The sequence below is a fragment of the Ceratotherium simum genome, chromosome 22, assembly GCF_057802395.1.
Source record: "Ceratotherium simum simum isolate JZ-2026a chromosome 22, ASM5780239v1, whole genome shotgun sequence".
NCBI lineage: Eukaryota > Metazoa > Chordata > Mammalia > Perissodactyla > Rhinocerotidae > Ceratotherium > Ceratotherium simum.
The window spans coordinates 4736707-4753108 of record NC_141921.1 but is presented as its reverse complement, the minus strand read 5'-3'; the positions used below and the strand labels follow the sequence as shown (position 1 = coordinate 4753108).

The 16402-nt window shown below is 46.1% G+C and overlaps 1 protein-coding gene across 3 annotated transcripts in view; it reads left to right on the top strand.

Annotated features, from left to right (window-relative positions):
• The first annotated feature begins 12741 nt into the window (after positions 1-12741).
• The window catches only part of MROH7 (maestro heat like repeat family member 7), a 43947-nt gene continuing 40286 nt past the window's right edge, over positions 12742-16402 (top strand). For all 3 annotated transcript variants that reach the window (XM_087445776.1, XM_004438600.3, XM_087445777.1), the window contains exon 1: positions 12742-13966. In XM_087445776.1, coding sequence (XP_087301902.1) covers positions 12742-13966 — 1225 coding nt within the window. The remainder of the gene's footprint in view (positions 13967-16402) is intronic.

Genomic DNA, 16402 nt, shown 5'->3' with positions numbered 1-16402 from the left:
AGCAGGAGCTCTGAGAAGGAAGCAACTGTCAAGGCTCACTTGTGTCCAGAGGAATTTTGCCAAACCCTGGAGACCCTGAGCCTCCACTCTAGTGGCTGTACAGGTTAAGGCGACAAGAGATAAAGCCCAGGACCCCCTCCAAAGGGGGATTCTAGTAGGAAACACCTTCATAAAATGGTTCTCCAAAGGCTGTGACCTCAGGATGGGTTAAAGAGAAATAATGCACTTGCCTATTTTGATATTAGCACCTAGTGGGAAAAAATTCCTCTGAAAATTAATAACCTCAGGCTGTCCCTCACATACGTATTTGGTTCCAATTTATACTGTCTGGGTGGTCCAAAAACTCTAAATGGTAGAATTTTGTTTACAATAGTCTCCTGTAGGTCGTGCCCCAAGGCGATGAGCAGAAGCGAAAACAAGTCTCAAGAGGAGCATAGCTTTAAACAGGACCTAAAGAATCCCAGGCAAAGTTTCAAGGAAAAAGAGCAGCTCATAGTCAACAATCCCAAAACTCAGAAAAAAATAAGGCACCATGAGTGGAAACTGACAGAAAGGGTGAACAGCAGAATCAGATCCACAAAGTCTTTAGAATTCAGACATAGAATAATGTGTTTAAAGAAATTTTTTAAAAAAATCTTGAAAATATGAACAAACAACTACATAGGATGATCAGATTTGAGAAGGAGCCAAATAGAACTTCTAGAAATGAAAAATATAATTAAAATTAAAAACTCAAGGGGATGGTTTAACCTTAGCTCAGACACAGCCGATTAGAGAATTCGGTAAAGTCTGAAAATGTCATCAGAAATTAGCACGGAGAAACAAGGAGCTGGAAAGTATGAGAGCAGTCGAGAGAGAGATGGTTAGCATTAGAGAGCAAGCCTGACTTGCCTCTAATCACAGCTGCAGGAGAATGGCGAGAGAAAGGGGAAAAGGCAATTATTTTCCAGTATATCTGGAAAATTTTCAAAATTATTGGTGAACACCATTTCCCAGATTTAGGAATCACAATGAATCCCAAGTAGGAAAAAGTAGAAAGGAATCCATAACTATATGTGTCATAGTAAAATTGCAGAACACCAAAGAAAAAGATCTTAGAAGCAGCCGGAAATGATAGCTTGATCACGAAAAAGGTGGCCGACTGACCCCTCGACGGCATGACTGGGAGCCAGAGGCAGTGGACTATTAACTTCGATGTGCTAACCGACACCTGGAATTCTACATGCAGGGAAATTATTTTCAAGAACGAGGATAAAATAAAGATTTTTTTTGGGAAACAAATACTGAAAGGGCTTACCAGTAACAAACTCTTATTAAGGAAATGACAAAGGCTGTTATTCTTCAGGCAGAAGGAAACTGATTCCAGAAAGAAGGTCTGTGATTCAATTTAAAAAATGGTCAGCCAAGACGTTCCTAAGATATTGGTTAAATCTAGACAAACACTGATCCCATGAAACAACAATGCCTAATTGGTAGGGTTTAAAAAACAGAACGGTCCTGAAATAAAGGACAGCGACAGTATATAAGTCGGGAGGTGGCTGATGGGAGTTCAACTCTTCTAAGGTCCTCGTGTGTTTTGGGGTTTTGGTTTTTTTGAAGGAGGATAACAGCATTAATTTTAGACTTTGCTATGTAAAGCATGCGTGTCAAGATGGCTAGAGTAACCCTGAAGAATAGACATATAATATGTAAGTTCCAAACAAATAGAAAAAGGGGGAAAAAGGAGTTGGGGAAAGCAGGCGAATTCAGCAATCCTAAAGAAAGTGAGAAAGGAGAAAACAAGACGACACGAGAGAGGAGAGATTCCACTCTGGTGACGGCAAAGGAGCCCCTATCAGACCAGCCTCCTCCAGATAACAATTGTGAACTCTGGACAGAATAGCAAAACAAAGGTCTGAAGGCTCTGGAAAGAGATCAAAAGCAGGAAGAGACTGGGGGGAGCCGACATTTAGAAAAAGGAACAGGGCTGGCCCTGTGGCTTAGCAGTTAAGTGCGCGTGCTCCGCTGCTGGCAGCCCGGGTTCGGATCCCGGGCGCGCACTGACGCATCGCTTCTCCAGCCATGCTGAGGCCGCATCCCACATACAGCAACTAGAAGGATGTGCAACTATGACATACAAGTATCTACTGGGGCTTTGGGGGAAAAAAAAACAAAAAGGAGGAGGATTGGCAATAGATGTTAGCTCAGAGCCGGTCTTCCTCAGCAAAAAGAGGAGGATTAGCATGGATGTTAGCTCAGGGCTGATCTTCCTCACAAAAAAAAAAAAAAGAAAAGAAAAAGGAACAGCTACCACGTGCAAAAATATGTAAAATCTCACAAACATAATATTGAACCAAAGAAACCAAAAACCAAAGAGTATTGCTGTATAATTCCATTCCCATAAAGTATAAAAACAGGCAAATCCAAAGGATGGTGTTAGAAGCCAGGAGAGCGGTTACCCTTGGTGGGGGATAGTGGCTGGAAGGTTTCTGGGGTCCTGGTAACGTTCCATTTCTGGATCTGGGTGCCGGTTGCATGGGTGTGCTCACGTGGTGAAAATTCACCGAAATTGACATGATGCCTGCAATTTTCTGTATGTATATGATGCTTCGGTACAAATTTAAAAATTGAAAAGGGAGCAGGAAGAAGGCGGACAGGCAGGCAGGGGCAGACCGTGACGGGGCCTCAGTGCCAGACCAAGGAGTGTGGACGTGACTGTGCAGGCAGAGGGAGGTGAATGAGGGAGGTGGCTAGCAGAGGGGAGAGCCTGCCTTGTGGGACCTTGTTGAGAAGACTGGCCAGAACCTGGACCTCTGCTGATGAGGACCTGAGCCAGGACAAAGGGTGTGGGGTTGGAGGGACAGGACAGATTTGGAGGCAAAATTGCAAGGAATTGGTGGTTAATTGGGTGCATGAGGCCAGGGAAGGAGAGGGAGGAGTCAAAAGGGTTCTTGGGACCGGCTCCTCACTGCAGCTGAGGAGCGAGTGAGGGGCTGCGGGGAGAAGCAGCAAGTCTGAATGAAGGATTGGCTAAGAGAGAAAACTCAGCCATGTTGGTAGGCCATGGGGAAGAAGTGAGAGGAGGAAGAACTCAGTGACTCTGGCCCCAGAAGCAGCAGGAGGGAGAGGGATGTACAGGGCTAGATGCAGGCAGGGCAGGAGAGGGGAAGGCAGATCTGAGGTGGACGGGAGGGAATCCACTGTCAAGTGCTGAGGACCCCAGCAGTGGGGACTGCGTCTGATGAGGCCGCTTCCAGGGCCACACAGCTCAGAACATCACGTGACCTACACGGACTATCCTGAGATTCATGAGCTGGGTAAACGGGAATATAGCTTAGCGGACAGTTCCACTATCATTTTGAAGTTTTTCTATCTAGTCACTGGTAATCTTAATTAGCTTAGTTATTGCTCATCGTTAAAAAGCTTTCCTCTAGGGGCCGGCCTGGTGGTGTAGCGGTTTAGTGGGCACACTCCGCTTCGGTGGCCCAGGGTTCACGGGTTCGGATCCCAGGCGCGGACTGCCGCACCACTTGGCAAGCCATGCTGTGGCAGCGTCCCATATAAAGTAGAGGAAGATGGGCACGGATGTTAGCCCAGGGCCAGTCTTCCTCAGCAAAAACAGGAGGATTGGCAACAGATGTTAGTTGAGGGCTAGTCTTCCTCACACACACACAAAAAATGCTTTTCTCAAGAGAGATAGCAGTGTCTTCCTTTCCTTATCACAGAATCTAGGCTCCACATTCCGCATCTCCTGGCCCAGCCCTTGGCTTTCCCTGCTCCACACTGTTACTTGTCCACACTGTTCCCTGTGCCTCTGGCGAGGAGACAGTGTGGAGTAGGAAGAGATGAGGGACACGGGCAGTGTCCTGGCTCATGACCTTGGGCCCCTCTTTTCCCTCCATGGGTCTGTTTCCTCGTCACAGACCGCCTGATTCCCAAGCCCTTTGCTCATGCCACACTACCCTCAGGACTCCATCTCAGGTCTGCTGCACCCCAAACCTGCAGAGTTCCTCAGAACCAGGCTGTCACCCCAAGGTAAGTGCAGGCATGAGGTCATATGGTGAGGGGCTTGAATGCCTGGAAGGGAATTTGGTCTTCATTTGAGTGAGGTCATTTCCAGGCGGGGGTGGAGGGTCTGAAGATAGACCCTTCGCTGAAAGGGCACCTCCCTGCTTCTCCCTACCGTGTAGGCACGCGCAGGGGCCTCATTGGCTGGGAACGCCTGAGTCATGGTGACCTCACAAAGACCATAACACCAACCTGGGCTGGGGGAGCCTAGGTAAGCTGAGGTGGGTGTGGGACAGTACCAGGGGTGGGGACAGCCTCCACTGTCTCCACAAGGCAGTTACCACCTTGACCCCACCCCCCTGGGTAAAAGTCCCCCCGCGCCTGACTGTAATTCCAGTTAGAACTTCATACTTTTGGCTTAAAGCTGAATTTTCTCTTACCATGTGGATGCCCCAGGTGGAGGTAACACACTGAACTTTACATCAGCAGCTCAAGGCTCATGGAGAAAGAGTTTAGGCTATCGAGTTCTGAGAGTGTGGGGGGAAGGTGAGGGGGAGGAGAGTGAGAAGGAGGGAGAGAGTACCATAGACTGGGGGAAAGAGAAGGTAGACAACCTGGATACCAGACTCGGTCTTTTTCTCAAGTCCCCTGACCCTACCCTCGCCCAGGGGGAGGAAGGGATGGTGAGGATGAACATTTATTGAGAGCCTATTTGGGGCCAGATGCTGTGATTGTCACTACATGCATGAACCCATTTTATTCCCTACACTAATCTTGTGGATTGAGTATTAAGATTGACGCTCAGTGTGGTGAGGCTATTGGCTGTGGTGAGGCTACTCACCCCACTGGTGAGAGAAAAAGCAGGTTTCAAATTCAGGTCTAGCTGACCCCAAAGCCCTGGATTTGTGCATTATAGCTGGGCCTCAGGAGAGGTGTGTTGTTGTCACTGGACTTTTCCGCTAGGATAGAGGCCTAAGAGCGTTGGAGTGACCAGGAAATGTGAAATGGCAAGATGTGGCTTCACAGAGTGGTTCACGCCTCAGGGATCTCTGGGGTATTGTAGGGAAAACTGTGAGTTGAGAGGTCCTGGGTTTGAATCCTGCCTCTGCCACTTCTTGGAGGCTTTGCAAAAATCACTTTAGATCCCTGAACAGTCTGAATTAGCATGCCAGTAAATAAGGATAATGATACCCATCTTGAAGAGTTGTTATTCATTCATTCCTTCATTCGTTCCCTTACTCCATGAATGTTTTCTGAACCTTACCTGTGTGCTAGGACTGTGCTGTGTGCTGGGAAAACAGGGGTAACAAGACAGCCAGATGCCCACCAAGCTCATTTTCTAGAGTGGAGACATACAAGTAAACAAAGTGATCCTCCGATACAGAGTGATCACATGAGGAGGGCACCTCACCCATATTTGAGGGTCCCAGGAAGTCTTCCTGGAGGAAGGGACACCTAAGCTGGGGCCTGAAATGTGACTAGCTGTTAGCCAGGGGAAGTGATGGAGGTTTAGGTGGGTAGACTTGGGGAAGTTTACAGGAAGAGAAAAGAGTATTTGCAAAGGCCCAAAGTCAAGAGGGAAGCCAACACATCTGAGACCCTGGGGGAAGTTGAGAATAGTTTGAGTATGGGGTGCAACTTGGTTGACAGTGGCTCAACTATGGGCCTAGGGAAGGGGACGGATGTAGCTGGAGAGGTGGAGGGGCCAGGCCTGTGGGCTGAGGGTCCTGGTATAAGAAACACAGACATCAGACTGCAGGTCAGGATGTCCCCACCAGTGGCCTGTCCACCAACTATGTGATAATCACTTTGAGGAGAGGAGGTAGGAGATGAACTTGATAAAAAGGCAGATTCCTGGGCCCCCTCAGAGCTACAAAGTGGCGTTTCTGAGGGTGAGACCCAGGAACCTGTCTTTTAAAAAACATAAGCTCTACCCACACCCCAGAGTCTGGAAACCCATGAAGTCATAGAGAGGTTCTAAGAGGGGAATGGCGCGGTTGGGTTTGCATGCGTTTTTCCTTTGTCTGAGAATATCTTTATTTCCCCTTCATCCCTGAAGGATAGTCTTGACAGATACAGAATTCACGGTTGACAGTTCTCTTCTCTCAGCACTTGAAAAATGTGTACCATTTCCTTCTGGCCTCCATGGTTTCAGATGAGAAATCTGCTGTCATTCAAATGGATGCTCCCCTATAGGTAATGCTCTCTGGTTCCTTTCAAGATTTTTTTTCATTGTTTTTAGTTTTCAGAAGCTTAATCATGATGTGTTTTGGCATGGATTTCTTTGAGTTTATCCCATTTGGAGTTTTCTAAGCTTCCTGAATCTGTATGTTTATGTCTTTCACTAAGTTTGGGAAGTTTTCAGCCATTACTTCTTTGAATATTTTTTCAGTACTTTTCTCTTCTCCTTCTGGAAGTCTGATGATAAGAATGTAGATATTTTGTTTTGTTCCACAAATTCCTGAGGCTCTGTTCATTTTTTTCAGCCCAGTTTCTCTCTGTTGTAGAAATTAAGTAAATTTTGTTGATCGGTCCTCAAGTTCACTGATTCTATCTTCTGTCATCTCCACTCTACTATTGAGCTTATCCAGCAAGTTAAAAAAAAATTTCAGTTTTGTGCTTTTAAAATAACTTCTATTTTAGTTTCAGTTATTGTATTTTTGATCACTTCTATTTCTTTGTTGAGATTTTCTATTGTTTCATTTGTTTCAAGAGGATTGGTAATTGCCTGTTGAAGCATTTTTATACTGACTGCTTTAAAATCATTATCACAAATTCTGACATCTAATTCATCTCAGTGTTGGCCTCAGTTACCTTTTCTCAAGATGAGATTTTCCTAGTGTTTGGTATCATGAATGATTTTTGACTGTATCCTTGACATTTTGGACATTATGTTAAGAGACTCTTGATCCTACTTAAATCTTCTATTTTAGCAGGCAGTCCACCTGTTAAGGTTTAGAGGGTAGGTTCTGGTGTCTTTTATGGACTGTAGTTTCAATGATAGTTTTCAGAACGTTCGTCTGCTTTGTTCTTCTGGCACTGCTGAGGCTCCTGTTCATTCCTGCTGGTGCTGCCTGCATGAACGGAAGGTATTTCCCTGGGCCTTCTGTTGTCATTGGGTGCCCAGAGGCTGTGGGACCTGGTAAGCTCTCTGCCACTTAGTGGAGGGTCCAGAGATGTATGGTTCTGCTAACATTGTCACTGCAGGTGGACTGGCCTGCCACTGCCCTGGGTATGGAATGGGGATTGGGGCTCCCCACTGGGGCTCCCTCTCTGTTGGGCTTTCCCTTTTCTGGTCCTTTGGCCAAAGAGAGTAAGCTTTTCTTCTTCTTTTTTGCACATGTGTGTATGCTCTTGGCAGACCTGTGTTGCAGGCCTCTCTGGTGCCCAGTCTGGGGTATATGGGAGATAAAAGGAAAAACCTAAGGAACTCGCCACAGTGTCATCCCTCAAGTGTGGAGGTTCCTAGCTAGTCAACTGCCTTCTTTATAGCTTTCAGAGTCCTTTTATGGTTGTCTGTTGAACTATTTCCAGGATATTTAGTTGTATGTAGAAGAGAGGTGCAGGGAAAAGGTAAGTCTATGCCCTCTTGTCTATTACACATATTTAAAAAATTGTGGTACAGTACACATAGCATAAAATTTACTATTAGTAACATTTAGTACCTTCATAATATTGTGCAACCATCACCACTATGTAGTTATAGAACATTTTTGTCACTCCAAAAGGAAACCCTGTATGCAGTAAGCAGTCACTTCCCATCTTCTCCTTTCCCGTGTCCCTGGGCAACCTCATTCTGTATGCCTTAATCTGCTTTTAGTCTCTCTAGGTTTGATTATTCTATATATTTCATATAAATGAAATCATACAATATGTGGCCTTTTGTGTCTAACTTCTTTTGCTTAGCATAATATTTTCAAAGTTTATCCATGTTTAGCATGTATCAGTACTTAATTCTTTTCTATGGCTCAATAATATTCCATTGTATGGCTATACCACATTTTGTTTATTCATTCGCCAGTTAATGGATGTTTGGGTTGTTTCTACCTTTGGCTCTTGTGAATAATGCTCCTATGAACATTTGTGTACAAGTTTTTGTCGGAACACCAATTTTCAATTCTTTTGGGTATATACCTAGGAGTGGAATTCTTAGATCTTATGGCAATTCTGTTTAACTTCTTGAGGAACCACCAAGTTGGTTTTTACAGACGCTACACTTTTTTACATTCCTACCAGCAGTGTTTAAGGGTTCCAATTTCTCTACATCCTTGCCAACATTTGTTATTTTCCATTTTTAAAAATTATGACTGTCCATGGGTGTGAAGTGATATCTCATTGTGGTTTTGATTTGCATTTCCCTAATGACTAATGACATCAGCATATTTTTGGGTGCTTATTAGCTACTTGTATTTCTTCTTTGGAAAAGTGTCCTATTTAAGTTGTTTGTCCATTTTTAAATTGGATTGTTTATCTTTTTGTTGTTGAGTTGCAAGAGTTCTTTATATATTCTGGATACTCAAGTCTTATCAGATATATGATTTACAAATATTTTCTCCCATTCTGTAGGTTGTCTTTTCACTTCTTGATCCTATCTTTTTGTGTGTGTGTGTGTATGAGGAAGATCAGCCCTGAGCTAACATCCGATGCCAATCCTCCTCTTTTTGCTGAGGAAGATTGGGCCTGGGCTAACATCCGTGCCCATATTCTTCCACTTTATATGGGACACTGCCACAGCATGGCTTGACAAGTGGTGCGTCAGTGCACGCCTGGGATCCGAACCTGTGAACCCCAGGCCCCTGAAGCAGAGCACATGCACTTAACTGCTACGCCACAAGGCCAGCCCCTTGATTGTATCTTTTGATGTACAAGTTTTTAATTTTGATAATGTCCAATTTATCTATCTTTTTCCTCTGTTGCTTGTGCTTTTGGTGTCATATCTAAGAAACCGTTGCCAAATCCAAGGTCATAAAGATTTACCTCTATGTTTTCTTCTAAGAGTTTTATAATTTTAGCTCTCATATTTAGGTCTTTAATCCTTTTTGAGTTAATTTTTACATATAGTGTGGAGTAGGGGTCCAATGTCATTCTTTTACATGTTGACATTCAGTTGTCCCACCACCATTTGTTTAAGAGACTATTCTTTCCCCATTGAATGGAGTTGGCACCCTTTTCAAAAATCAATCGACCATAGATGCATGGACTTATTGCTGGGCTCTCAATTCTATTCCATTGGCCTATGTGTCTATCCTTATGTCAGTAACACGCTGCTGAATGCAATTTTAGAGGAAGATCTTTTTGGCTCAATTTGGAAAATGGTTTGTTGAGAGCTGTCCCAAGATACAGGGACCCTGTTGAGAGGGTCTAAGACCCAGGCCCAAGGCAATGGGAGCTGCACTGCAGTCTGGCAGTGGTGATGGTGATATGGGGAGATATTTGGAAGCTTTTCTAGAGCCAGAATTAGCAGAACTTGGCCAAAATTGAATGCAGCAAGCCAGGAAGAGAATAGTCAAGGAGGATACTATTTCTGGCTTGGGTAGTGGTGCCACTTCCTTGCAACAGAAGAGACTAGGAGGGTCTCATTTGGGGGAAAGATGGCAAGTTCTGTTTTGGATTCTCCAGGTCTGAGGTGCCCCAATGCCAGATGTGTGTGTGCACGTGTGTGTGCGCATGCATGCTCACGTGCGTGCCTGACACGTTCCAGGCCCATACATCTGATAAGTGTGTTTTCAATGAGGAACTGGAAGGTCCACCGATAGTTCTACCTCCTGAGAGCTCCAACAACCCTTATCCAGGGCCTGGAAGGGTTCACTCATGTGGAGGAGAGAGGATGGGATTCAGTCAATGATTCTCTCGGTCTTGGACAGGATTAGCTGTTTTATGGTCATCCTCTGCCCTCCCCACTTGGGGCTCCAGGGCTTGGGGGCAAAGGCCAATGGCAGCTTGTGGCTGTTGAGTCAGTAGTGAGCTCCTTTGGTTCCCCTGGGTCCCATCCAAGCCCCCCAGCAACCACCACTCTTCCCAATGCACAGCAGCCCTTTGGTGGGGGGTAAGATGTGGGCTGCCCCGTCACTGTCAGGCAGCTCTGAAGCCTTGCCTGTCTGTTGCAGGATGATGGAGGAGGACTGAGGGAACAGGAGAAAGTGGGGAAGATCTGCTCTTTTCTCACGGAAGAGGGAGGGTCAGCCAGGGTTGAGATCTGCAACTTTCTGCCCAATGACCTGGCACTGTGCATCTACTGTGTCAGAGGGGTAGAGATTATTCTCTTCCACAGCCCCAACCAGTTAGGCCTTCCAAAATCCTACTTGCTGCTTCATAGGCTGTACCTCATCCATATATTTCCAGGTTGAAAATGACTCCCTTTGTGAACTATGGAGTGTGTGTATGTGTGTGTGTATATGTGTGTGTGTGCACGCACAGGAGCATGCACACAGGTGGGAGGGGTGATCAAGGGCAGATCTAGGGTTTTTTGGAGCCTGAACTTTTTAAATAATTTTGAGACTCCTCTTTAAGTAAAAGAAGACAAAATTTTGAACACAAAATTAAGTACAGTCCCTTTCCAAAGGGACTGTGCAAGCAAGGAGCCCTGAAATGCTAAATTTCATTAGCTTCAGGGTAAAATCACCTCTGGTGCTGATGGTAAGTGAACACTTCCTGCTTCTGAGGCAGGATGCAAACCTGTGCATGAACTGCTCGCTTTGAAGGAAGGCAGTCCCCACTGGGCTCTGAGCGCCTTCCTCCTCTCTGCCCACAGGGCCCGGGAGAGAGCCATAGTACACGTGACTATCATTTAGAGAAGGCCTTTCGTGGGCCATGTGCTCTGTGCCAGACACTGGAAACTACAGCCATCCTGGATGGCAGGCTTTATGCTCCCCATATTAGAGATGAGGAGGATGAGGACCAGAGAGGGAAAGCCTCTTGCCCATGTTCACTAACACTGGTAAGAGGATGAGCTGGGATTTGAACCCAGGACTACATGACTCCAAATCTATGGTCTTTCCAAAGTCGAGCTATAAACATGCACAGCAAAACTTGTGGAGTGAATAAATGATTTAGTGAATGAGTTAGTGCATGAATGAATAATAAATGAATAAGTGATGAAATGAGCTAGTGAAAGAATGGATGAGTGAATGCAGAAGAGATTAAAAAGATGAAATGACAAGCTAATTTATGGAAGACTTACTGTGTGCCAGGTGCTATGCTGGACTCATATGGATCTTATTGTCTAGTGGGGAAACCAGATACTGTGTGCCAAGAAAGGGGAAATGGACAAGGTGCCCTGGGAACTTACAAGTGGACCTCACTGGTCTGGGGGACCTGGAAGGCTCTTAACATTTGAGCTGAAATCTGAAAGGGTGAAGTTGTAGGTGTTAGCCGGGGAAGGAGGCTAGAGAAGAGGATGCCTAACCTGTGGAAGGCCCAGACCTAACCCGGGAGCCTGGCTCTTTGGAAACTCAAAGGAGTTGAGGGATGGTGGAATGGAGGGGAGAAGGGAGTAAGAAGGGTGAAAAGCGAGTTGGGGCCAGACAAAGAAGGGCCTTTTGGGTCCTGTTAAGGGTTAGGGATGCTGTCCCGAAGACAACAGGAGGCCATGGAGGGGTTTAGGCAGACAGGTGGTACAAAGGGATGGTCTTGGCTGCCCTGAGGGCCGGTAGGATGGGTGACCTTCCTCTCCTTGACCTCCACTTTCTTAAGTATATAATGGAGCAATAGTATCTAACTTCCAGGACTCTGTGTGCGTGCGTGTGTGTGGGGGGGGGATTTGATTACGAGATGTGCATGCCTGACCTGTAGACTTTTCTCAGTAAGTATTGAAAAAGCTACTCTTTGCCTGACTTGGTCTCCTTTTGCGTCGCAGGGGCCTGCTCTTGCTTAAGAACACCATGCATGCAGGTGAGCTGTCCCCATAGTTCCCACAGGGAGGGCGGCCCAGGTGTGTGTGTGTGTGGGGGGGAGTTCAGCCAGCAGTCAGGTTGCTGGGTTGAGGCAGGCTCTGTTTTTGATGATGGCCCCAGGTTCTCCTCCATGTAGCCTGCCTCACCTGGAACAGGCAAACTGTTAAGGGCAGTGGGCAGCTCTGCCAAGGCTGCTTTGGGAATCTAGTGCCACAGCCATTCGCAGAGTAGTTCTAGCAACTTGGGGATTGGCTGGAAGTAGGATAACCCATAAGGAGCCTCCTCCTTCCCTTTTTCTACCTAAGGTGGGAGAGGCTCCTCATTTGTCTAGTATTTGTGGACTTTCTACTGTGTCCCTGGCACAGTGCTAGGTGCTGGGGATGCTCCAGGGACTAAGATATGCACAGTTCTTGCCAGTGTAGAGTTCATCTCTAGCAGGGGCTAGACCACTAAATGGTCATTGGAACAAAGTGAGATGAATATTTTGCTAGGAGGAGTGGGATTGGCAAAGGACAGTAGGAGGAGGTTCCAAGCCAAGGGAATTGCATTCGTGAAGGGCTGTGAGCTGAGAGGGGCAGGGTGTGCTCAAAGAGGGGAAACGTGGAGGATACAGCCGGAACTGAGAGAGCAAAGGGGAGAGCTGTGTAGGATGGGGCTGCACAGGTGGGCTGGGCGTCGCGGAGGACCTTGTAAGTCACACAAGGGCCTTCATCCTAAGGATAGTGGGGAGCCATGGAATGGTATTAACCAGTGAGGCGTGGCTGAATTTTCCTTTTCTCTCTCTCAGGAGCACTGCAGGGAGCTCGACCGTCGGCTATTGGAGAGAACGGGGCAGTGGCATTGAGAGACCTCCAGACCAGGCATGGCCCTGAGTCCAGGGGCTAGTCTGGTCCTCTGTGAAGACTCAGAGATGACACCCAGTCTCAACTCCACTGGGGCCCCAGGTTTAGGCTCTGGCACCACGTCTGTGCCCAACCCAGATACAGACCTTGTTCCCATCTTGAATCCACCCCTGAGTCCTGGCTCAGCCTTTGTTCCAGACCTTAATCCAACTCTGAGCCTCGTCCCAGAGGAGGCCCCTGGCCTGGTGTTTGATAACACCCCCAGATCTGATGACAGCAGGGCCGTGGCTCCAGCCTCCCTCCAGATCACCACTTCCCACTCTGATGAAGCCCTGGGCCTGGAGTCGAATCACATCTCAAGGCCTAACCCACAGGGGTCCCTATGTCCAGCCTCAAACCTGGTTCTGAGCCTTGGCTCGACTGAGGCCCAGGGTCTGAGCTCAGGGAACCTCTCTGGGTCGAATTCTGAGGAGGTCTTCAACTCCCCCTCAAGCAAGATTTTTGATTTGGGTCAGAGCAACTCCAATCCTTCCAGGCCAGAATCAAACCCGTTTGTAAGGCCCTATTCAAGAGAAGCCCTTGTTCTGGGCCACTGCATCTCCAGGCTGAACTCAAAAGCACTCCTTATGCCAGCCTCCAACTCTTCTCTGGACCCTGACTCCAATCAGCCGCTCAGCATGGGCTCAGCAAACACCTCCAAGCAGGACCTGAAGGAGGCTCCAGGTTCGTGTGGGACCCTAATGCCAGACACCAACGAGACCATCACTTGGGTTTCACATAACATCTCTGGGTCTGTTTCGAAAGGAGCCTTGGGTGCAACCTGGAACACGAGTTCCAGGGAAATCGTCAACGTGGCTTCAAACGGCAACGCCAGGTCTGATTTGAACATGACCGTCACACAGGCCTCGTGCTTCGCCCTGATTCCTGGCTCCAGTGACAGCGTCAGCCTGCACTCCAGCACCCATGGACCCAGCTCCACCCTCTCTCCATCCTCCTGCGTGACCCTGATCCTGGGCTCCAATGAGACCCTGAGCCTGGGCTCCAGCCTCCTCTTCAGCGACACCTCCACCCTGACACTGAGCAGCCAGCAGGATTATTCCGAGGACAGCAGCATCCACACTGTGCCCCTGGATCTGGGGAGCTGGAGCAAGACGGTCGGCGTCGAGGTGGGCCAGTTCCCGCTGGGGTTCTCTGCCTGTGAACCCGCGGACAGGGACACCACGGCCTTCCAAAGTGTCCCTGAGGGTGAGTAAAGCAAGTGTGACAGCCCAGAGAGGACACTGACCTGGAAGAACTCTGCGTTCAGACCTTTAGTGCGGGGAGGGGAGAGGAAGGGAACAGCACGCAATGGATAATATTGCATGAGATCTAGTGCCCAGCCTCTGCTTGCCGTGTGGCTTGGGACAAGCCACTTAACCTCTCTGGGCTTCAACTTCCTAAACTGTAATATCTCCATATAATAATGCTTTAATTATGTCCAAATTACAAGTCAGCTAACTATACCTTCCTTTCAAAATGTATGCCTCTTTCTTTCTTGATAAATTCCAGACCTGGCTTCTCAGGTCGGAGTTTGGCCAGTGGAGCAGGCAGGCTCTAGGCTCAGCCCGCCTCTACTGAGAGTTTGAGGTCCCCACTTGAGTGATGCCCTGAGGTCCCGTCTGGAGCCTGCACCTCACTTCTGATATGCAGGCGTTCTGTAAATTAATCCCCCATCAGTGTTTGATGTTGTAAAGATCTTCTCCCAATTATTTATATCTCCAAATATTTTTGTTTGTTCATGCACCAATACTATATTGTGATTTTTAAAAGATTACCATGGCTTCATAAATATGTATTCATATCTGGTATGGTGAGAAGCCCTCTTTTAAAGTTCTTCTCAAAATTATTCGGAGGACACAACATCCACAGACATGTCTTGGAGGCTATTAGTAGATCCTCATTCTTTTATATACATTTTAGAATATGTTTGTCTAGGTCCTCAAAAAACCTTTCTGGTACTTTTATTGGAATATTATTAATTTATCCATCTATTCAAGTTTTCCTTTATATAGGATATATTGTTTACTAGAATGTTAAAAATTCTCCTTAAGGTCTAGTGCATTTTTTTTTTTTTTTTTTTTTGCTGAGGAAGGTTCACCCTGAGCTAACATCTGTGCCAATCTTCCTCTGTTTTGTATGTGGGTTGTTGCCACAACATGGCCACCAATGAGTGGTGTAGGTCCACGCCCAGGAACTGGGCCCAGGTTGCCAAAATGGAGCATGCCAAACTTAACCACTAAGCCACGGAGCTGGCCCCAGTCCAGTGCATTATTTTTTTTTTTTCCGGTGAGGGAGATTGGCCATGAGCTAACATCTGTGCCCATCTGCCTCTATTTTGTATATGGGATGCCACCAGAGCATGGCTTGACAAGTGGTGCATTGGTCCGCACCAGGGGTCCGAACCTGTGAACCCCAGGCCGCCAAAGCGGAATGTGCAAACTTAACCACTACGCCACTGGGCCAGCCCCCAGGTCTAGTGCGTTTTTTGATAGGTTAAATCCCAGGTACTTTTTATTGATAGTTTTTATTGCTATTGTGAATTATACCTTATTTACTAATACAATTCCTATTTTGTACTGATGATGCTGATGGCGTAGAGGAACTTTGTTTTTACAAGTTGACCTTTTTTTTAAACAGCTTTATTGAGATATAATTTACATACCATAAAATTCACCCTCTTAAAATGTACAATCTAATGGGTTAAAAAATACACAGAGTTGTGCAACCATCACCACAATCAATTTTAGAACATTTTCATCACCGCAAAAAAGAAACCCCAACCCCCTTAGATATTACCCCCAACCCATGCCCCCACCCCCACCCCCAGGCTTAGGCAACAACTAGTCTACTCTCTGTCTCTATAGATTTGCCTATGTTGGACATTTCGTATAAATGGCATCATACACTACGTGGTCCTTTGTGATAGGCTTCTTTTATTTAGCGTAATGTTTTCAGGGTTCACTCATGTTGTAGCATGAATCATGTACTTCATTCCTTTTTATGGATCAATAATATTACACTATATGGATATGCCACATTTTGTTTATTCATTCATCAGTTGATGGAGATTTGGGTTGTTTCTACCTTTTGGCTATTTTGAATAACGCTACTATGCACATTCATGTACAAATTTTTGTATGGATATGTTTTCATTTCTCTTTGGTATATACCCAGGAATAAATTGCTGGGTCGTGTGGTAACTCCATGTTTAACCATTTGAGGAACTACCAGACTGTTTTCCAAAGTGGCTGAACCATTTGACATTCCCACCAGCAGCATATGAGGGCTCCAATCTCTCCACTTCCTCGCCAGCATTTGTTATTGCCTGTCTTTTTGATTCTAGCCATACTAGTGGGTGTGAAGTAATATTTCATTGTGACTTTGATTTGCATTTCCCTGATGGATAATGATGTTGAACATCTTTTCATGTGCTTATGGACCACTTGTATGTTTTTTTTAGAGAAATATCAATTTGAATCCTTTGCTCATTTTTAAAATTGGATTATATGTCTTTTTATTATTGAGTTATAAGAGTTCTTTATGTATTCTAGATATAAATCCCTTAACAGATACGTGATTTGCTACTATATTTTCCTAACCCATGGGTTGTCTGTTTTTTTTTTTTCTGATGGTGTTCTTTGA